Consider the following 23,775-nt stretch of genomic DNA (forward strand, 5'->3'; position numbering starts at 1 on the left):
CTCCCGGTAATGAGCCTCATCCCATATGTCCAGCAGACCGTCTTTGTTGCTGAAGCAGCCATTCTGAAACAATAAGTAACTGTGCTGGGGTCATCCTGGATAATCCAGTGTAATATACATCCATGCCGTTAAGACAAACAGCCTGGACTCAGATTTGTCAATGATGTCAGCATCCTATCCTGTCAGTAACTTCATAAAGATGGTCTCTGCCACGCGAGCGTAATTGATTGGATTGCTATTTTCAGCCTTGCATATTTGGAATAAGACTGGGCAAATGGGTCTAGGGTAACTATCAAAATACAGACGTAGTTTTATTCAGTAAAAAGACCTTTGGCCAAAAATACATTCATAAACAGAATTATATTTAAGTGCTCAATATACTTGGATTAATATATACTTTGTTTGTTTGTTTGTTGTTTAACGCCGCACTCAGCAATATTCCAGCTATATGACGGCGGTCTGTAAATAATCAAGTCTGGACCAGACAATCCAGTGATTGACGTCATGAGCATCGATCCACGGCATTGGGATCGATGACATGCATCAACCAAGTCAGCAAGCCTGACCACCTGATCCTGTTAGTCGCCTCTTAGACAAGCATAGTCACCTTTTAAGACAAGCATGGGTTGCTGGATTCATACATACAATTCAACAGACATCACTACAAACAAAGAGGAAATGTTAGCAACTGTGTATATGTTGCTGTACTTTCAGGAGATATACACTGGTGTTATGCAATATTTCATACTCCTGAGATATAATAATATTTCTAGAACAATGAATAGATGTGGATGTTCTATATTTTCCTATAATAGCAGTACCCAAAGTAGTATATGATTCACACACAAGCAAGTTATGAAATTAATTCTCAAAGTAGTATTTTCCTCAAAGGAGACAATCTGAACAAAGTCTTTCTAATAGAGTATGTGATGGTATCTTCCTGTATTTACAGCTAGTTTCAATCAAAACAAAGATCTGATGACATCCCATTACGGGTAAGGTTAGAACGACCTTTCATCAGACCAATCAGAGCATCGTTTACCAAATCGGGAAAGTGACAGTCGGGACGTGTTTTCTGATCAGGCAACCGCAAAAACGATAACATGTGGTATTCTCTACGTATTTCTATCTCTCACTTCAATGGGATAAATATCTGAAAAAGAAGAGACTTTCCATGCCCTGTGGGAGAATCGACCATCTATCAGACATTCCAGAATTTTCTTTTCTCAAGTTTTCGAACTTTCAAAGTGCAGTCTGGAATGGAAGTCGGCAGTTTGAAACAAACACTGCAAAGGTCGACTTCTTGTTAGTGATTTCAATGGTCAGTCAAAGTTCACGAAAGGTCGTTCTGACGTGAACCGTAATGGGATGCCCTCAGACCTTTAGAACTGGGACGGGCACCCGCGTCGGGTGGGTACTGAGTAGGACCCGGGTACCCACATGACTACCCCGACCCGTGGTTAGTCATATGATATATTGTTTCATGACAAAAAAATCATTGTATAACTACATGGTTGCATGACAATTTTAAATCTCTAATGTTAGCATTTCTTCATGACTATGAACACGTTCCTTCTGACTTATGTGTTTGAACAAAGCTAAAACTTAAGTAAACTTCAGTGTATGCATGACCGCGTCGTTTTATACGTGTATCTAAATACCTTCTGCAAAGGCTACTGTCAAAATATTCCCAATCAGACATTTTGTACCTATCTCTTGACACCAACTGCGGCTAGACAAGTTTGAGCCTGTGTCCAAATCAATATAGGTGTAAACATTAAACCAACATCTCTAGATTGTAACAACCTCAATATTATCACCAGTGTATGCCCATTTATCATTTGAAATGGTCCCCTATTTCTAAATACCAGAACTTGAGTCTTTTTTTTAAACTCTAATTCGAGTATTAGGGGGAAAAAATTAGAAAGCATTTTGTCTGGTCACATTTAAATCTCCAGCAAAAAATATTTCTTTCTCTGCATGGTCATCAGAGATAACAGTCAAATAGTTACCACTAGTGATAGAACACGGAAAGTAAGGCCATTACCACCCTCACACAATTTGTTTTGTGAAGCTGTTACGAGAGTTACCTCCCCTGGAGGAGGGCGTAACTCCACTTCCGGGTCCAAACAAACTATCCCAGGTGCGTCTCGTTTGTGACGATTCTGAGGGGTTTGTTTGCTGATCGCAAGAACTATGATATTAATAATATCATTTTATGTTCTATCATACATTAATCTTATCACAATTAATCTGTTTAGCCGCATTTAGGCCTTCTTCCCTCGTTTTCTGCTTGAACAAACCACGGGGAAAGTGCTCGTCGATCCTCGCGCACTTGTTGTGCAAAAAACCTTCCGTTTACCGTTGTTAAATAATCCTTTCCAAGTATTTCCCGGTTCTTTTTAAACATTTTTTCCTTTGTCCTTGGTTAGTAGAAGAGGTCCAATGATGGGAGTGTCTTGCTTTCTTGAACTTATTCTGCGAGTACGTATAATGACAAGCTATTGTTGCTGTTTTCCATATTCAACTTGACAGTCACGAAATGTCGGTCTTTTCCCAACGATACTTTCCAGGACTCATCCCTATCTCCTTCAATGCCATGAAATATCAGGCTGTTCCTTCGATCAGTGCATTTCATATCTCCGAGTTCCTCCTCAAATTGGGTCACCGAACCACGAAGTTGTTAGTTTTCCTCCCGAGAGCATGACGTTTCTGATTGAAGTCGGACGCCATTTCGTCACCTTGTTGTTTCAAACTTGTCATTCATTGTCGAAGTATTAGTTTTAATGTCCCTCAGCATTTTCAAGATTTTCACAATCACTTGGTGAATTGAACCACATTCACTCACTAATAGTGTTGCTTGATGCCCCGTGAGAGGACCCCCCCCCCCCCTCCCCCTCCCACCCTTGTAGGTACACCGTGCTTGTTTTAACTTGCCTTTAACACATAATCCGATTTTAGCACGATATTTTAGAACAGAGATTCCCATTGTAAGAGTGAGAAATACACGTCCACCCTCTCCTCGCACATGCGCAGAGCTCAAAATAGAATATCATAATCCAATAATCCAGGATTAGGTTGTTAAACGGCGCTATATTATAGAATTATCGTGGCGGGGTCACCAAGTATAGATTTCATACGGTGCACCCATCTTGGACATCGAACCGGGTATTCACTATAAGCGACGCTGAACAAAAGTATCTATTTACGCCGCATTTAGCAAAACTCCAGCAACATCACGGCGGGGGACACCAGAAAAGGGCTTCACACGTTGTACACATTTGGGGGACCCGTGAAGATCCGGGGTAGAATAGGTCTTCAGCAACCCATTCTTGCCGTAAAAGGCGACTAACGGGATCGGGTGGTCAGGCTCGCTGACTTGGTTGATGCATGTCATCGATCCCATTTGCGTGGATCGATGCTCATGATGTCAATCACTGGATTGTCTGGTCAAGACTCGATTATTTACAGACATATAGCTGGAATATTGCCGAGTGCGGCGTTAAACAACAAACCAAACAATCAACAGATATAGGGAATCGAACCCAGGTTTTTGGCGTGACGAGCGAATGCTTTAACCACAAGGCTTCCCCTCCCACACCTCTCTCTGAACAGATGTTACAAAGCATATTTGAATTCATCTCTTTCAGCAAGATCAGGTAGATTGAGACATGTGGAATAGGCCATGTTAGCATACGTTTAGGTTTTTGATTATTTTCCCTATTGTGTACAATTGATCCAACAAAGATAAAGAGAAGTCACAAACGTTTATGATATTTCGATTTAGCTAGTGAAATGCTTAACGCCACGGTAAACGATAGTCCGGCCATATTCTTAATATATTAACCTAACTTATCAGGGGTTGACATCACACTGTTTGTTTGTTGTTTAACGCGGCACTCAGCAATATTCCAGCTCTATGTCGGCGGTCTGTAAATAATAGTCTTCACCAGATAATGCATTGATTGACATCATGAGGATCCATCTACGCAATTGGGATACAATGACATGCATCAGCCAAGACAGCGAGCCTGACCACCCGATCCTGTTAGTCGCTTCTTACGACAAGTATGGGTTGCTGAAGAGCAATTCTAACACGGATCTTCACGGGTGACATCACAGTGAGTGAGTGAGTGGGTGGGTGAGTGAGTGGGTGGGTGAGTGAGGTGGGCTTAACGTACTTAACGCCAAAGTATTCCAGTTATATCACGGCTTGTCAGCTTATTGTGGGAGGAAAGCCTGACGCGATGCAAGTCAAAGACGGTTACCATGCACTCTAGTGAAACCCACAAGCACGGGCATGGTGCTGATTAACAATAGAAACAATCAGGGCGAACCAGGATTCGAACCCACGATCACAGGGTTAGGCAAGCCCAAAGGAGGCAACTCTGCGCTGACAGAATAAACAACGACCCGCGTCGCCGGGGTGGGCCGATAAACAATCTACCAGGTCACATGAATACCCAATCTTTGAGATAGGAATTTGCGTGTTCTTCATTTAACAAGTTAAATAATTGTGGAATTAAAACTTGAGATTCGGCAGTTTGTTAAAATTTCATTGAAAGAAAAGTAGCTTAATGTGGGAAGCGGAGGGATATTTGAACTGGTCAGTCATAAACAACTGTTTTATTTTCTTGACTTGACAAAATGTTCACGAGATCACTGACATGGATATTTCTAAAGTCGTATTTCATTCCTATCACCGACCCTACTGAAATCATTAAACCTAGTGTTTTGGGAGCCAAACTCTCAAAATTGATGTGACAATCAACACACAAGACGCGATTGTTGTACTTTTATGTAATTACTGTTAAATTACTGGGAAATATGGTAAATAGAAAAACGCACACACGCTGGATGGAAAGCAATAAATATTTCTGATGGTTTAAGTCCAAATGCAGCAGATGTGACCTTATCGCAAATCAGTCGATGACAGTCACATGATTTCACTGCATCAAAACGAGGAATATGTAATAACTACATGGCAGTAAAATTTCCCCATCACCAGAAAATCCAAGAAACATTAAATGTGACTCAATGTTTTGCATGCTGAACAGAAATGAACAATTCCAGATTATTTTCAGAGTGCATATTGTCCATTCAATTATCCCACCGAATTAAATTTAGCCAAATTACCGAAAATACGTTTCATGCAGTCTTGGCTAATTTCACAGTGGGACGCTGCGGATGCCATATGCATGACAGACCTTCGTGAATGGTTCTAGTTTCTGAGACAAGAAGGCGTTTTGCGGGTGGATGTTGTCTGCAAGCGTTCAGATAGCAATCAAAATGTCATAAGCATGTTTATATTAAAATTGTGAATTTGTCTTATCTTTACTATCTAGTTGTATTCAAGATAGGAGTACAATTTTTTCGCTTGTTTTGGAACATATTCATTTTTCAAGAATCCTTTGCCCATAAAACTATTCATTCATTACAAACATTACTTAGGGTTTGTATATTTGTTGTTTAACGCCGCACTCAGCAATAGTCCAGCGATATGAAGGCATTCATATTTTAAACCTAACCCTAAATGTAAATATTTGTAACTTTAAATAGCTTGTTCCAAATCATATTTTATTACATTAATGGTTTTTGAATATTTCTAGCCAGGGGTTAGGATTTTTTTTCAAATTTTGAGGCAAGGGTTATATAACGGTCGGACGTTTTGCATTAAATAGGACAGCAAAACTGATTCTTATTTATTATTTAGAATTCATAATTAAATGTGAAGGATACTGTTACTGTTACATAATTACACCGAAATAACGATTTAGAGGAAACATAATTTTAGCATCATGACCGATTTAGATCTGTTCTATTTTCTATGAAAGATGATATTTATAGTATGTGGTAACTTCTTATAATCCCGTTTCCTTCCATTTATACATGCATGTCTAAATATGCATGGTTGTACCTTAATATATGAATGCTTTCTAAAGTATTTAGGTTCAACTTTCTCACCTCGAGAAGAGAAAAAACTTCATTATATTTTCGCTGTGTCATCCTCAAACTCAGTAATGCTCGGACAAACTTCTCATTTTCTTTCATTTTGTCCAAGAAGTTGTCATCAAGGCTGTTCACAAAGTGAACCATGTTTGCATAATGTCCACCTTTCACAAACATGTTGGCAATTTCAGCAGCCAGATTGACATGAGAAGGTCCCACCTCTAACGTCTTGATAGCATCCCATGCTTTGAGGTAACTTTCTATACTTTCCTCTTCGCTGTGTTTATTAGAAAGATTCCAGTTAGAAACGGAAACCCCTTCCATTTTCTCAAATCTTTTTTCCTCAAGCACCTACTGTTCGCTTCGCTTCTAGCCGATATCTGATTAGATGCTTGCGATTTCTTGAGCTATATACGACAGCATATTACATAAAATTTAAACTGCTCGTGCTTTATGTCTTGTCTATGCACACGCCGGTGTCAATAGACTTGAGATCAGGAAAAAGCCGAACAGCACGTGCAGCACGCGCTTTCTACAAGCTGGATGCACCCACCCGAAGCTTGATTTGTCGAAATATGTCAATGTTCAAGTTTTATTTTGACTACATGTGAAAAATATTCCTCAGATTGTAGTGGTTCTTATATCAACAACTTAAAAATGTTATTATTTGCGAGTTACTCCAAATTAAAGATTCCTCGACGGTTTTTCTGTTTAAATCTTATTGTGAAATCATCTCAACGACAGCATCAGCAAAAATAACAAATATCGACATCCACTAAAACAACTAAAACTAAAGTAATATGAACTAAACACCAGCATGTTTTCACGATATATTCTACTCAAAGAAATACATGTACACCGCCAGATCATTTCCCCACTATGACGTAACCTCTTTTCTTTTGAACTGACCCAAAACACCTATGTCCACCTACGCACAACTTGGACAGTGGTGTTAATTTCACTCCAGGTCGATCTTTCTCACGTTGACCGTGTATATGAATATTAACCAGACGTTGCGGGGAAATAGTATTTGCTCTGGCTGGGTTCGAACCTAATATTAATGTACTCGTTCGACAACTTTAAATTGGAAAGCTGCCAAACTTTTACTTGAACTTTTCTTGATCCAACAGATCAATACTGATACATTTCAAGCCTTTTAAAAAATATTAATTATTCTATCGATATGTTGAAATTTTGCATAATAATATTCCTTACATATAAGAAAAAAATAAAATGTCACTATCGGTTATGTCTCGTCACGTGAGCGAAATTTAATTCCGACATGTTTCATTCCGCTGCACAGACAGCGTGCAGGTGCGGTGCCAGACACCGTGCGCGTGCCGCACGAGCGGCGTGTCATGATAACGTGAACACGTGTTCGTGGCTGGTGCCTCACACGAGCCAAGTTGCCATATATGGACTGCAGTATATTTCTGACAATTAATGAGCTTGGGAGTGAATATCTGTGAATTTGTTACATAAAACAATTGAAATATATTTGTTACTTACTTTTACAAGTTTCCTTTGCATGTTTATGTAATTAGCATTACTGTATACCGTAATAGGCTAGATGTGGCTAAGTAACATTAAAAGTCTGTGTTAGGTTTCTATGTGCAATGATACAAATTAGGGTACGACTGAAAAATACAGAGAGTAATACGTTATTTTTACATCCATGTTGAAATTTCAGCTACTGCATACAAAACGTTAACCTAGCATTACTTCTAGAAGTTTAATTACCTTGGCAATATATCGATACACCCCTCATGTACAGCAAAAAGCGTGGCGGGGTGGCCTAGTGGTTAAAGCGTTCGCTCGTCACGCCCAGACCCGGGTTCGATTCTTAACTAGGGCACAGAGCCTTAAAGCTAGTCCTGGTGTCCCCCCACCGTGTACACCAAAACACACTGCCTTCGTAGTGTAGTCGAAGGTCGGTGGTTCGATCCCCTGGCAGCGACACACTAAACTATAGTACTTGTTGTAGCGTCCGAAGAGATGAAGACGAAGGCTTTTACAGCCATGGTGACCCACGGTGGTGAGATGACATACTTAGAACTGGGATCCGAACCCACAGTTATAGGTTTTCTGGCGTGCCCCTGGGACGCAACTCTGCGACGGCCGAATAAGCAAACAATCTTCACTGGTGTGGTACACAGAAACAAGAATCATAATCAGGGCTAATATAGGATTCGAACCCAAGAACATAGGATTCTGGCACGCCTGAAGGGACGCAACTCTGCACAGCGAACTTCGGCGTCTGCGACGACTGTGCCAGTCCTACTGATTTCACTTCACAACCATGACTACCCAAGCTCTCGACATATCCACCCCATCCCACAGCATAAGCACCACAGCTCTCACCATACTAAAGTGTCCCAACCCCCAGCGTAACTATACCCCCTCCATCCACAACATACCCGTGAAGATTCCGGGGTAGAATAGGTCTTCAGCAACCCATGCTTGCCGTAAAAAGTGACTATGCTTGTCGTAAAAGGCGACTAACGGGATCGGGTGTGGTCAGGCTCGCTGACTTGGTTGATGCATGTCATCGATCCCAATTGCGTGGATCGATGCTCATGCTATCAATCACTGGATTGTCTGGTCCAGACTCGATTATTTACAGACCGCCGTCATATAGCTGGGATATTGCTGAGTGCGGCGTTTAACAACAAACCAACCAACCAACCAACCAACCATCCTCAACACAACCGCCTCTTTCCCAACCCCCAAAATTACCATCAGGGAAATTACCCTAACAGTTCCAAAACACAAAAACATTATAAACCCTTTCAACGCACTCATATAGCGTTTGTGGTATCAAAACAATCAGAAACGTTCACGGTTCTGTTCAATAAAACACTCGATCAGCATTACCTCCTGCATTGAGGGTGGATAATAATCACTTGAGGCCCCGGCAAGTCTAGTTAGCAGACGACACTCACCGTGAACCCGCAGGACGGGTTCTGCCTGACCGGGAATGCTGATATTTTTAGCTCTTTCAAAGGATTTGCAGGGTGTTTGAGGCAAGACTACAACGCGAAACCCACACCTTATATTGCTCATTCCACAACTGGCGGTCGAAGACACGATTTTTAACTTCACACAGGACACAGGTGAGAATATTATGTGTATTACAGGTAATCTTCAATGTTCAAACGGACAACGTATAGCGCCGTGTCCGGGATAGTCTTGACCATGTTAGCCAACATCGAAATGAAAATACCGTCAGATCGGATATGTTAAAGAATCTGGTGGTTGTTTTTAACATGTTTAATGATGTCTGTAAACTGATGGCAGCGTTAATATGAATGTGAAGCTGTTAATATTTTATAAAATGTTTTAATATGTAATATTGATTAACATATAATTGATGTATGTTCATATATGTATTACATATGAAGGTATTTTAACATTCAATCACATGCAAGTTGGAGTGTTTTGCTTTCTGTTGTTTTATTGTCTATCCTAATTACATGGCTTACCACCGTTGTATTTTAGGAAGCCAGAGTATTCCAATAACTGAAATGTGAGGGTGAAAAATGAAACGTTTGACAAAGTAGACACAATTAATGGATAACAACTTCTTTAACTGCTTGACAACAGTATAAGTATCCATCACTATAATAGTATATTAGTATATAAGTTGTTATCCTTAATCTGAGTCTGCTTTTGCCAACTGTCAACTACCAAGATATATGGATATGCCTGTCAAACTATTCACGAACCAATAGGTTCTACTGTAGTGTCAACTGGCAGCTTACATCATGTAGAGAATATCTGATATCGTGATTTCTGTAATATGTCACCCTTGGAAAACTACTTTTTGACTATTTCCTAAGGACTTTTTATTATAGGAAGTGAATTGGTATGATTTTACACCACTTTTAACCATATTCCATCAATATTACAGTGGGGGGCACCAGAAATGGGCTTCTCATATTGTACTCAAGTGGGGAATTGAACTCGGGCTGTCGGTGGGACGTGCGATTGCTTTAACCACTCAGCTACCCCACAGCCCCTATTTATCACAGAAGTGCAAGAACCAGAATCTCACTCAAACAAACATGAAATAAGGACTGTCATTTTGCTGTTCAAGTAATAATTCCATGTATGTGGTTTCCATGGCAACACACTACTTGGTAATGGAAGACAGGCAGGATTATGGGAACTGTCCCAAAAAGGACTTACATTGAGGGATGAGATACATGATGGAGGAAATATATCTCTCATGGGACATATTAAAACAGAAGTTGTATATTCTATAATCCAATTGGTAGACTCACAACAAGATATACTGTACAATCCAATTAGTTGGTCTCAGGGCTGTCTCCAGTTGTGCTTACCTCTCTCTTATTTCAAGTTACTTCTTGTCATGGCATTCCCCTTTTCTCACGACCTTCCATCTCGCTATAATAAATGACCAGTCCCTGACTCAAAAGATAGGTAATATTGTAAAACCAGGTGATACACACAAGACAGAGGTTATATTTTATGATCCAGATATATGGTACAGTAAACTACGGTTATAACAAACTCGAAGGGACCAATAATTTTAGTTCATAATAACCGTAGTTTGTTATAAGCATATATACTGCATTTATACAACAAATGGTCGGGACTGAAAAATATCTTTGTTATATCAGTCAGTTTACTGTACTCCCAAATGAGAAGTTTTAGGTCACACGTTTTTTAATTCTCATTTCACAGGCCCACTGTCCCTACTGAAAAGCAGCCAGTCTAAGAAATAAATTTAAACATAAAAATATTTATTTTTATTATTGTCTCCTGCTACTAATATAGACTCTCTTACATAATATAAAACGTTATACATGTATATAAATTCCATGTTTTTATCCGTGATTCAAGAGGCCACCTCAAACTCAACAGCAGAATGATTTTCAAATAAATAAAAAATTGAAATTCATTTTTATTTCGACCGACCTTGCTGGAATAAATCTGAGAAACATAAGGTTAAGAAAGTGTGGCCTCATTGTTTAACCCAGCTGGTAGACTGAAAACAAGAGTTACGTTCAGTGAAGCCCCATTAAGCACTGTATCACATGATCTGATGTGGTATTTCAACTCGGGCCTATGTGCTGGTGTTTCCGTTCTTTTTTGTTGTTCAAGCAATGGCCATGTAGCTGGAAATCTTAAATTCCATTATTAATTTTGAACATAGTAATTTCCATGCTTGACATCTGATTAAACTGTTTCATGGCATTTGAGGTCACAGGGTGTCAACTATACTCCATGACAAGATAGACACAATTTTATGGATAAAAACTTCTTTAATACTGTAAAAAGCTGACCGAAACTATTGTTGCTTTGAGAATGTTGGAAAGAAAAGCCACACATTCAAATGAGTTCCCCCAAGATCATGGTGGCTCCTGTGGTGGAACCGTTAACAATACCTCACTTTGTCAATCATCTAAATTATGTTTCACAGGAAAACCAAACAGGTTAAAATGGAGACAAGTTAATGTCCGTGTAGAATAATGATTAATATATTTTTTCTGAAAGAACATTCTGTTGCATTTTACATGGTTTGCACCAGGGCTGGGACGAGTCCAAATTTACTATCCGGGTACCCATCCCCCTATTACCTGACCCTACTCGGGAACCCGCTGTAGGTTACACACAACCAAATGTTTTCCCATAGACTTCTATAGTAACGTTATGATTTTTTTTTAAATAACTAAGCATTCAACAGCTATTACCTGTATGTGTGTGCCCAGATTGGCCTTAGAGCAGCAATAAAAAAAATAAAAATGACTAGCTTAGTCAGCTCCTTTTCCGAATACCGGAAGCTAAACACACCACCCCCAGTTTCGCACCAAATGTCACCTACCTGAAAATAGCTGTGGTCAAATTCGGCATAAGTCATCATGTTGAAAAAGACAGTACTAAATATAGAAAAACATGGTCAGTTTTAATAACTGGATGGATGTACATTTGAAAGACATAAAAATCTTACAGAATATCCTCCAATCACAGCCTGCAGATATCTCTCGATCTACATTGAAGGCTCCCTACGAAAACCGCACTGTCCAAACTGGTTCGTATTTGGTGTAGTAGAACCTGTATGTATCAAGAGAAAGGTACAAAATGTCCGATTGGGAAACGTTTGACCGTACTCCTGTCAAAATGTATTTAGATACAGGTATAATATCATCTGGTCATGTATACACTGAAGTTGATTGAAGTTTTATCTTTATGCAACCATATAAAGTCAGGAGGAATGTGTGCATAGTCATAAAGAAATGTGAACATTTGTCACTTATAGTGTAACCACAGAGTTCTAGATAATTTTTCCCATTAAACAATATAATCACATGACTAACCACGGGTCCGGGTAGTTCTGTGGGTACCCGGATCCTACTCAGTACCCATCCGACCCGAGTACCCGAGTTACCCGTCCCAGCCCTAGTCTGCACAGTTCACTGCTGTACTGAGAGGAATTATTAATGTTGAATGTTTTGGAACACAGAGTATGGAATCATCAGGTAATATAAATCATGATCAGAGACTGCATAATTATGCAGTTAATGATTGGAAACAGGTGAGCTATGGTTTGTTTCTTTTGAAACAATCAGATCCACATGAACCTTCTTAAAGTCATGCCTCATTTATATCTTTGTGTGAATGTAAAGAGACATCAAGACCATAATTTACTAAAATAGAAGCAAACTCCCTGCAAGGAATGTTAAAAGCAATTCAGTGTTCAACATCATATGGTAGCCAGCATATTGGTACTAATCTTTCTAACTTCCTGAAATAATGACCTAATATCCGTAGCCATCACTTAACAGTGTGCATTGTTCTGTTAATGTCTCAGGGTGAAATGTAAATGTGAAGGTAGTTTCGATTACAGTCTAACAGTCACCTAGATTGGATTTATCGATTCAGGGTCAATAGGATTTGGCACTATACCTAGTCATTAGTGGGCAGTGGTTCTCAAATCATGAATTTTAATTAACATCCATTGAATATACTAGTAAATCAGCTCTGACGTTTGCAAGTAAAAAATGAAATGCAGGTTTTCAGTGAAGGTATTGTTATTTCAAATCCTACATGTTTGAAAATAGATTGTGTGCCCTTGTACAACTTGTAATTAACAGGCTTTTGCATCCCAAAGTATTAAAATTAACATTTGAATAAAATCAAAGAATTAATTATTGATGGCAATAGAACTTATTCTAATATATTCGGTTCGTAGAAAAATTGATTCAATAAGTAGCTCAATAGGTGTTGGAGAGATTTTGACATCAACAGGAAAATTACAATATACAAGTAAAGGAGTAGAGTTGTGCATGTTTATATGCAGTAAAGCTGCAGTGTAATGCCATGAACTAATACATCGATCCCAAGTGGACATGTGTTGGGGTGTGTTGTGAAGATGACGCAAGGAACTTATTCATCATGTATTCTCTGTACTGGTGGTGTGGGATTAGCTGATCATGGGTTTGAATCCCTACTTATTATTGTGATCAACCTACCTACTAGCCCTACCTGTAGAAATAGACCCGTGAAGATACGGGGTAGAATAGGTCTTCAGCAACCCATGTTTGCCCTAAAAGGCGACTATGCTTGCCGTACGAGGCGACTAATGGGATTAGGTGGTCAGACTTGCTGACTTGGTTGATGCATGTCATTGTATCCCAATTGCGTGAATCTATGCTCATGATATCAATAACTGGATTGTCTGGTCCACCCTCGATTATTTACAGACCACCTTCATATATCTGGAATATTGCTGAGCGCGGAGTTAATCAACAAACATCAAGATCAACATTAACCTGTAGAAAAAGCTGGAACCTTACTGTTATAAAGGTCCTTCTTTGATAAAACAATATAAGTTGTCCTCTGGTCTTGAGGGGAATAACAAATTTATCTTACCGCACACCTTATGATATTCCAGGTACAGTATGTCTTATACATGCATGCATGCTTTGGTCTTCATTGATAAGAATACCACAGTTAGGCATTTATCAACTAAGCCAATGAAAGAAAAGAAACTTAGAGTTATCCCCCCTAGATCTATTTCATTTGGAAAATATAAATATCTGGAGAATGGCGTCTTACATTAATAATTCGAGATACAAAATTGTGGTTGGTATGTTGCAAATGTAATACAAACAGTTCAGCAAATAGAGGGGGGAATATATGAAATGTACCGTGGTACATTGAAAATGATAGGATGAGTCTTAGCCAATTAGAATTCTGACCTTCATGTGTAAGGTAAGACACGTATGTAGTACTTTAATTTTCCTACAACCACATCTGGCATTCAGCGGACTAATAACCCAGTACCAGTAGGGATACTGATTTGTTTCTGGAGTGCACTTGTTTTTATCGATAGCTGTCTATGATGGACTGGAGACATTCTTGTTAACTTAAAAGGATTTTTCGAGGCCTGCCCTGAGGCCAATACTCAGCTCCTGCTCTGCAGCAAATGTCAGTAAAAAAATAGCCAAATTGGAATTAAAACCTTTCCCATTTCCTGTCCATATAGGTTGTTGTTGTTGATTTGTTGTTTAACGCCTCACTCAGCAATATTCCAGCTACATATATATATATATGTATTCATATACATGTATATGACTTCGGTCTGTAAATAATCAAGTCTGATAAATAATGAATATTTTCCCCATTTAGCTGTCAAGGGCACTTAGTTTGGAATCCTAGATAAACACGATATATCAATTCATAATACCTCCGTGTTAGATTGATGAGATCTGATTGGTCCAAGTGCACTGATCTTGATAAAATACTGTGTAACCCACCTTGGAGGGGAATACATTTCTCAGCGGCGGAATAAATCTCTTATACCCCACCACAAGCAAGTCAGGTTGCACATGGATTTCTGAGAGGCAGAATAAATCCTTTATACCCCACTTCAAAGCATAAAGCTGCACGCATGACACATGACATAGCGCAAGCTAACCTCAGCCCAATGGAACAGCTGTTTTCCATCAATTTTGATGTTGTTTGAATTCTTTTACAAGATAAGTTAGTTTTAGCAGGAATACTTTTGGTACATGGGGTATTATGCATCCCATGTACCCCGAGTGATCCTGCTACAACTTATAGTGTTTAATGTTCTCTAGACACAGCTGATCAACGTCTTTGTGTGATCAACATCCATTCAGAATAGCCAGGTTAAACACACTAATTCTTTGTTGCAGATCAAACCTGTCACCATGTGCTGCTCGCTGAAACTCACCAAGTTCTTCTTTGTGTTGGTGGACATTTTATTCCTGGTGAGTTGAAGTTTCGTTTGACTGGATCATGTGAAAAACTGGTTTCCAAAGAGCAATTCAACATCTGGTTTAGAATTGATCTTCAGTAACCCATGCTTGTCATATGAGGTAACTTATAGGATTAGGTGGTCAAAATTACTGATTTTTCTTTTCATGATTTGGGTTGTTGTTTTTTTTGGGGGGGGGAGGGGGGGGGGGGGGGGGGGAAGGACCTGTGGTGTTAGGTAAAGAAATATGAACAAAACCAACTATTTTTTAATGACTTTTTGGAGGGCTACCATACTTCCTATATTTTAGCCTTCTGTCTTCATTACTCAAATTATTAACTTACCGTAGTAGGAGAAACAGGCTTGGGGCTAAAAATATATTTATGGATTTAGGGAGTTTTTGATTGAAATAGTATCCTCAGTATAACTGTTTATAACTTTTCTTAGATGTAAGATTTATAATCAGTGAAAATAGCAAATTTTAATAAAGCATATGAATATTTCAAAATCTGTGTACAAGACTGATGGTAAATTATTTTTGGACATTCCAATATATAAGCTATTTTAATTTGAATATTCCTCTGATGAATCTCCACCTTTGTTTTTAGTTGATGGGTTTCGCCATGGTGGGTATAGGAGTGTGGGTCCAACTCAACCAGGCCGACTTCCTGGGCGTCCTTGTTGACAGCAAGTATGTCAGCGTCCCCCTTGTGATGATAGCAGCCGGCACCATCGTCGTCATCGTCTCCATCATAGGCTGCATTGGTGCACTCATGCAGCAGAAATGCTGTCTTATCATGGTGAGTGGGACATTGTCACATGTGACATAAGATCAGAATAATGATTAGATACATGTACTAGTATGGGGAGTCATTAGCCACATGACCCATGGGATGATTAATATTAACTGTTTTTAATATTTTATCCAGCTCCAGAAATTTTAATTTTGTAAAAATTTAATCTTGACAACACTGGACAAAGCTGTTGTTACGATGCACATGATCACAGCATTGATTGATGCATCCCATGATTCAAGGTCGCTGATTCTAGTTAATATGTGTCATCCAGGGATATAAATTGGCACTAGTCCTATAGTCCTTGCCAAGCTGCCCAGTGGTAATAAGGAATCATAAGGACTAGAATGCACTTGCCATTTTTAACAGGTTTTGCCATAGTGGACTACAAATGTTAGTTTCTATTGCTGGTCATCATTGTTATCATAGGCGGATCCAGAGGGGGCGTGGGGGTGGGCGGTTCCGGGGGTTCCGGACTGCCCACCCCCACCCCCACCCCCCTTTTAGTATGTTGTAGGCAGTTAAATTGACTGAGAGAGGATTTTGATATTTTGGACCCCTCCCTTTTAAAAATATTGGATCCTCACTTTGTTATCATTACTATCGTGACTCTTGACAGAAATATATACTTGGTGAAAACATGAAGTTATGTTTATGGTCACAGTTATTCTCCCTTTTGTAGTCTGTGGACTTACTCCCATAGTGATTCAAAAATCTTCCCAAGGCAAGGGAGTTAACTGACTATCTTATCTTCTCTTATTGTCAGTTAACTCCCTTGCCTCAGGAGATGGATTCAAGCAGAACAGGTTCTTGATTAAACTGAGCATTCTAAGTCCACAGTACCTACCTATGATTGCCATAACAGCCAACTAAACTTGATATGGGCTGACTGTGTGTGTTCATAACGGGAGGCATAGTTTGTTGGTCATTTTATGAACCTTTGGCTTGTATATGCAGAGACCATATATAATATTATATTATATGGTCTCTGGTATATGTATGGTCAAGGATCTATTTATGATTTAAAATCTTTAAAATATTGATGATTCATGGTTTTATCTAGGTTTCTAAATTTAGGGCCCTTGATCATGTTGATAGGCAAATTGAAAAATAATCCTTATTTTGTTCAAAATTGGGATTTATATTGTTCTAATTTTCTGAAATTCAGAATTATTTTACCATTGCATTCAAAGACATGACATTAGTTCTAACTGGAATAACATAACATGGGAAATTCTTTTTATCAAATTGTGGGAATTTTTACCGAATTTTGATGAAGACTTGGGGCTGAATATTGACCTCAGAGTAGGTGTAGATAAATCTCTGTGACAACAGCTACTAACATTCACTCATTCAGTTAAATTGTTAATGTATGTTTGGCCACTGGTGTTTGACTGAATACACTGTTTTGTGGTCAGTACATGCTGAAGCCTTATTGCACTTGATGTACTGAGTCATGTTGTTCCAGTTCGTGGTGTGTGTCCTGTTCGTCTTCATGATGGAGCTGGCAGTGGGCATCATAGCTTTTCTGCACAGGAATGAGGTGAGCGTTCTGTGAGTGAGTGAGTGAGTTTATGCTTTACGTCACATCGGCAGTATTTCAGCTATATCGTGACGATGGTGAGCTTTCTACACATGTTACACATTGTGCTTTCAGATGGGTCATAGCACCAACAAACTGGCCCAACAAAACTATCTACTTATAAAAACAATTTCCCCCTGTTATCCAGTATCTACTCAGTGAGATTTGACTGGAATTAATAACGATGCGATTATTATTTTTAATAGAGATGTGCATTTCCTGATCATTTTGTGCATGATGGAGCACCATATAACTGCTAGTCTGTCTCCCAGACCCTAGAGAATATATTAAAAAAGGAGTCCAACTCAAGTCTAGAATGATTTTGCAAGTCTAGATTGCCTCAGCCCTGAAATTAAGCATTGTTCTGGCTCCATTTGGATATTATTGTACCGTATTTTCTTGAGAAGTCATAAGTCCAGAAATACAAAGAAGACTTTTTATAGACAGACAGTGTAATTACATAATTATTTTGCTTACTTCAGTATGGATTTGTTGACATGGTATTTCCGGTGTTTCGTGCTCACGGTAATGTCTTTCCATGGGGGGAAAAAACACCCAAAATCATAATTCGTGTATAATGCGCACCCCCTTCTACACAGCTGTGTTTTTTCAAAAAAAAGTGCGCACTATACTCAAGAAAATACGGTATATTTCGTAGATATGTATTTTCAATATGAAAACTTAATTTCTGGGACTAAATGTTAGTTTACATATTTGTTAACTGTAATGATATTCTTTCCTATTGTTCCTATCTATATTTGTGTTTCCTATTTTTTTAAGATTGATACAACATTAGAGAAGGAACTTCTTGAAGGAATAAAGAATGATCTATCCCATCCCTCGTGGGACGTCATTCAGAATAAGGTTGGTGTGGAATTACTGCGTGACAAAATAACTTTTGATGATGAAAGTATGTCACAGAAAGTTACTTTGATCATACATTGAAAGAATCGATTAACAGAATATTCCAGTTGAATTAACAAAAGCCTTAATTTGTTTCAGTTGTGAACATTTGACTTTAAACATCATCATCAATTTAGTGTGTGTTTGCTGAAAGCTTTATTTTGTGTGTCAGTCAGGTTTTCAATGGTGAATTTCTTGCAAACACTGTCGGTATCAGTGAGATTGGCTGCTATGTTGTTGATATTGCCAACCCAACATTGGGGCTGGTTTGTAACTCGATCACATGCTGATTGGTACCTTAGACCTAGTTGTGTAGCCAATTATATTGGCTTTAAGAAATCAAGGGCAGATAATTTAAGATTGCGACAACCATGGAGATGGGTCCAGGGGTTAGTTTAGATTTCTCTAAATGCTAGCCCTGGAGATATAGAGGATGATTGGTGGTTCACATTTCAACAATGTTGTACAGAATGTCATGGTCTTTTATACCCTGTAGTTTGTTACCTTCGTAGAAATTGCAACGGCCATTTGCTCCCTGCGTTGCAACACAGCTATTTTTTCTGGCCACATAATTTTCCGTTGGTTTCGTATCCCTATTAATTCATAAATATGCATCTGTTTTTTATTTTTATCATTTGAAATGTAGATTGTTTTTTTAAACAGTCGGAATGAAAACTTGATCATGAATTACGTCCCTTGCTAATGTGAGTTTGAGTGAACTGGTTGATGTTACAGTTGAAGTGTTGTGGAGTGAACAATGCCAGTAACTGGCTGATCGACGATAAGGTCTCCATCCCTGACTCCTGCTGCAGATTCCCTCGCTGTGGATTACAGGGCGTCAAAATAGCTCACAGAGATGTAAGCAACAGACCCACCAGGGGCCAAACGTTTGACTAGACTGTCAGCTGATTTCGCATGTGAATGCATGACACTTTTTATGGATAGCAAGGGCGGTCGGGTAGCCTAGTGGTTAAAGCGTTTGCTCGTCACGCCAAAGACCCGACATGGTTACAATGTGTGAAGCCCATTTCTGGTGTCCCCTGCCGTGATATTGCTGGAATATTGCTAATAGCAGCGTAAAATCATACTCACTCACTCACTATGGATAGCAACTTCGTTCACCTGATGAAGGAGCAAGAAGTAGCTCTGAAACGCAAACGTCGTGACAAAGAATTTAAGAAGTTGCTATACATAAAAAGTGTCTTGTAATCATGTTCTCCCAACTTCTAAATGCCTATCAAAGACTTGATTTCACCTAGTCTGTGATTGGAGGACGCTAGACACAGCATTCACTGGTCTTCGGTATCGAATGAAAACAAATAACAGACTACCTGAATATTGTTTGCGAAGTAAAACTGCACTCACCATAATTCATAAGTAACATAATTATATATATTTTGATTTTTATTGCCCCCAAAACAAACTTTTGAGATGTAGATATTTATATTCATAATTAAGAATGCTACATATACTCACCTATAACTGCATATGGTACAGATTTTAAGCACATCTATTGGCTGTCGTCTGTTGGCTGAAAACTGCAAACAAACGGTTTGGTCAGGCTGTCAGTCAGCATAACACACCAGAAGGGAAAGAATTTCATCCTGAAATGTTCACCTTTTGGTCCCACACCACTGACTGAGAATCAGTTGTTTTTTCACTCTAATAATGATGTTTCCAATGCCAGAAAATTTGTCTCACTTGACCTGGTATGGCAATGAAGATGCCATTTTAGAGTTATTCCCCCTTAATTTTGGACATAAGGGTAATGACCCTGTTTCCTTACCCTTTGCATAATTCAATCTGTCTATCTGTGTGTCAGTGTGTTTCCAATGATTCCTGTGTATCTCCAGGCCTGCTACACCAAGGTAAAGTCAGAGATAACAGACAACTTCTACTATCTGGGAGCAGCAGGAATCGGCCTTGGAGTTTGTCAGGTTTGTCTGCAGTTCAAAACCTCTTTATTTGATGGCTGTACATTTATTTTGAATAATTACTTTCCTGTTTGTAATGCTACATCTTGTTCTTCTTGAGAATGGTATAACATCGCTTTGAACAGTATTCCTTCCAGTTATATCACGGCGTGTCAGCTTACTGTGGGAGGAAAGCCTGAAGTGATTGCAGGTCTCAAGATGTTTACCACTTTGGTGAAACTCGTGAGCATGGGTATGGTGCACGTGCTAACAAACCTAGAAACATAATCGGGGCGAACTGGGTTTCAATCCCACGATCATAGGTTTCTGGCCTGTCCAAGGAACTCTGCACAGCGAATTGCAGCACCTTAGATGCCTTGGCCATCCGTGCCTCCTTGTAATGCTAAGCGGAGTCTCAGTTATAATGGTTGTCATTAATCGCATTGAGGGCAAGGTCACCACTCATGTCAGTAACAACCAGTTTGCCTCGACCAGATGTGGTTATTGACAGGCTGAGGGGTGCAGGTAGCCTAGTCCTCTAAAGCACTGTAATTCACTGTGCAGAGTTTTGTCCCTTAGTCATGCCAGAAGTCAGTGATCATGGGCTTGAATTCCACACTCACCCAGATTCTGTTTCTAGGTTTGTCAACAGTAGCGAGCACCATACCCATGCTTGTGGGTTTCACCAAACTAGCACCACTTCAGGCCTTCATTTCAAACTGATATGATATGAGAGAGGTACTGTTCAAAGCAGCACTAACCTCATCTCACTCACTCACTCACACATTGTCTACCTGTAGCTGTGACATTGCTGACCATGGTACACAACAACCCTCATGTCAGCAACCAACAGTTTGTCTAATTTGGGTAATTTGTTTTGTTTGTTTAAAGCCACACTCAGCAACGTCCAGTGGGCTGTAAATACTCAAGTCTAGACCAGATACACCAGTTATTCATATTATGAACCATCGGGGTACACAGTGAGCTACATTGACATGCAATGAGACTTATGTTATAGTTGACCCGTGTAGATCTGGGGTAGAATAGGTCTTCAGCAACCCATGCTTGCAGTAAAAGGCAACTATGCTTGTCGTATGAGGCGACTAACTGGATCAGGTGGTCAGGCTCGCTGTCTTGGTTGATGCATGTCATTGTATCCCAATTGTGTAGATTGATGCTCATGATGTCAATCACTGAATTGTCTGGTCCAGACTGGATTATTTACAGACCACTGGAATATTGCTGAGTGTGTCATTAAACAACAAATAAACAAACAAGCAAGCAAACATGTTATAGTCCTATAGTAGTGATATTGCTGACATCAGACATCATCCAGTTTGTCGGGGACAGATTCAAGAATAATCATTGTTATGGTTCTGCCCTGCTATAGCTGTGATGTTGCACGACTGGTTCCATATACAATTTACAACATTGTTCATTTTCATGACTGTATATCTTTATTTTCAGATAATTGCCATTATTTCTGGTATCAGCCTCTTAGTAATGCTGTGGCGTAACAACAAGACAGTCTAGGGATACTGTTTATTATCACGGTGAAGGCTGTGGCACAGTGTCAAGAGATTTGGAGGGAGGTATACGGTATATCATCAAAATAAAGCTGTGGCACAATGACAAGAGTGGAGGGAGGTTATATAGTGAATATCATCACGGTATAGCTGTGACACAATGACAAGAGTGGAGGGAGGCTATATACTGTATATCATCACGGTATAGCTGTGGCACAGTGTCACTAGATTTGGAGGGAGTTATACTGTATATCATCATCCTGGAACTGGTCAAGACAGTTTGCTCAGCATCAACATCTGCATCAATGACTAAGGTACATCCATAGTAACAAAACCCCAGTAGGTCTCTGAATACATGATCCCCATATTTCACCCTAATAAATACTATTGGCATTTTTATCAAACTGGGATTCAAAGTTTAGCTTCTATTTCAATTTTCTTGTTTAAATACTTTACATACAAACAAGACTTAGTATTTTAAAATCTAATCTGATACATTACAATATACACATGAATCATATAGTTCCCTAGAGCCCAAACTTTAAGTGTCTTTACAACACAAACATTCTCATCCCTGAATTACATACTTTGATTCTAGCTTAGCTTTGCATCAATGTTAACTATAGATATTTTTAACTTGTCCTAAATACATTGCCTTTGGTTCTAGGACATTTTTGCTGCATAGACACTAGTAGTTTCATCAATCATTTAACCCCTACAAAGTATTTTGTTATGATGAAAATCCAATAAAATATCATTTTTACCATAAATAACTGTCATGGCTTGTGGTGAACCTCCTCTTATTCTCTGGTTCCCACCCACATAGATGACTCATAGACGCTTCATCTGGTGATTACTGATTAAGATGAATACATGTTCCCAGAATCTGTTCTTCACATATGATTCCAACAATTTTTTATCTTTCAAAGTGCTATACTTGCGTGAAAGAAATGTTTCAATGAATACCTGGGAACAATACTTGAAATATTGTGTCAGTGTGTATATTGTATATATGTAAATATTGAAGGTTATTATTGTGTAATGTTTATATGTAGGAGACATATAGAACTGCTAAAATTGTTCATTAACACCAAAAATATTTACTAAGTTGTATTTATTATTCTAAAATATTGATATTATCAATCACTACTGTTAGATATGAGAAAGGAATATTTCATTTTCAAGAAATAACAGTGATTAAATAGCAAATCCCACATATCAAGCATGGTTGATGTACTTAATCTTGGGAATGAGTATGTAAGCAATATTACAACTTTCATTTTGATACGATTATACATCTGATTTGTGTACCGGTAATGCTAAAATTAAGTTTTTGAAGAGGAACGAGAAGACATAAAATTGTTAAAAGATTTTGTTATTTTTATGAATAAAGTTTAAAGTGTATTATATGTGTTATTTTTTTTAATGTTCTGGACTCACTGACAAGGACTCCCACCACCAGAGTAAGATCACAGTCAGCCAGTGAGACCTTTGGTGGTGTGTTCGATTCCCAGTCAGCCTTGAGCAATAAATATGAGCCATCTCGTTGGTTCACCATGATTGTTAACGTCTACGCCCAGCATCACTTCAGTCTTCATCTGACAAGCTGACACATTGTGATATAACAGGAATACTGTATAGCAAACCACACACACATACTACATAAAACCGTCTATGGGATAAAAGTTGTCTCTCTTTGACCGCTGACTGAATGAAGAAAACACTTAAAAAAAGTGGCCTCTCTCTCTCTCTCTCAACCCATGCTTGTCGAAAGAGGTGACTAACGGTGGTCAGGCTCGCTGAATTGGTCAATGCATGTCATCGTATCCCAAATGGTAGATCGATGCTCACGATGTCAATC

At 38.9% G+C, this 23,775-nt stretch overlaps 1 protein-coding gene across 2 annotated transcripts; it reads left to right on the top strand.

The window, feature by feature from the left end:
* Window positions 1-15,137: 15,137 nt before the first annotated feature.
* On the top strand, window positions 15,138-23,318 carry LOC139461969 (tetraspanin-9-like). Of its 2 annotated transcripts, XR_011653008.1 has the most exons (8): window positions 15,138-15,209; window positions 15,805-15,996; window positions 17,459-17,533; window positions 18,353-18,436; window positions 19,211-19,333; window positions 20,329-20,412; window positions 21,856-21,980; window positions 22,036-23,318. XR_011653008.1 is itself a non-coding variant. In XM_071243460.1 (7 exons), exons 1-7 carry the CDS (start codon window positions 15,150-15,152, stop codon window positions 21,919-21,921), a joined length of 684 nt encoding a protein of 227 aa, XP_071099561.1. In that variant the 5' UTR covers window positions 15,138-15,149; the 3' UTR covers window positions 21,922-23,318. The 2 variants fall into 2 exon arrangements, 1 of the variants encoding a protein (XP_071099561.1); XM_071243460.1 differs by having other exon boundaries at window positions 21,856-23,318.
* Window positions 23,319-23,775: the final 457 nt, after the last annotated feature.

This window comes from Haliotis cracherodii, unplaced genomic scaffold (genome assembly GCF_022045235.1).
Source record: "Haliotis cracherodii isolate W230 unplaced genomic scaffold, xgHalCrac1.p SCAF_15, whole genome shotgun sequence".
In the NCBI taxonomy this organism is placed as follows: domain Eukaryota; kingdom Metazoa; phylum Mollusca; class Gastropoda; order Lepetellida; family Haliotidae; genus Haliotis; species Haliotis cracherodii.

Excerpts from the sequence above, each read along its gene's own strand:
- LOC139461969 (XM_071243460.1), top strand. The coding sequence starts at position 15,150 with ATGTGCTGCTCGCTGAAACTCACCAAGTTCTTCTTTGTGTTGGTGGAC. Across the intron at positions 18,437-19,210 it reads GGGACGTCATTCAGAATAAG|TTGAAGTGTTGTGGAGTGAA; the intron begins GTTGGTGTGGAA and ends TTGATGTTACAG. Across the intron at positions 20,413-21,855 it reads TCGGCCTTGGAGTTTGTCAG|ATAATTGCCATTATTTCTGG; the intron begins GTTTGTCTGCAG and ends CTTTATTTTCAG.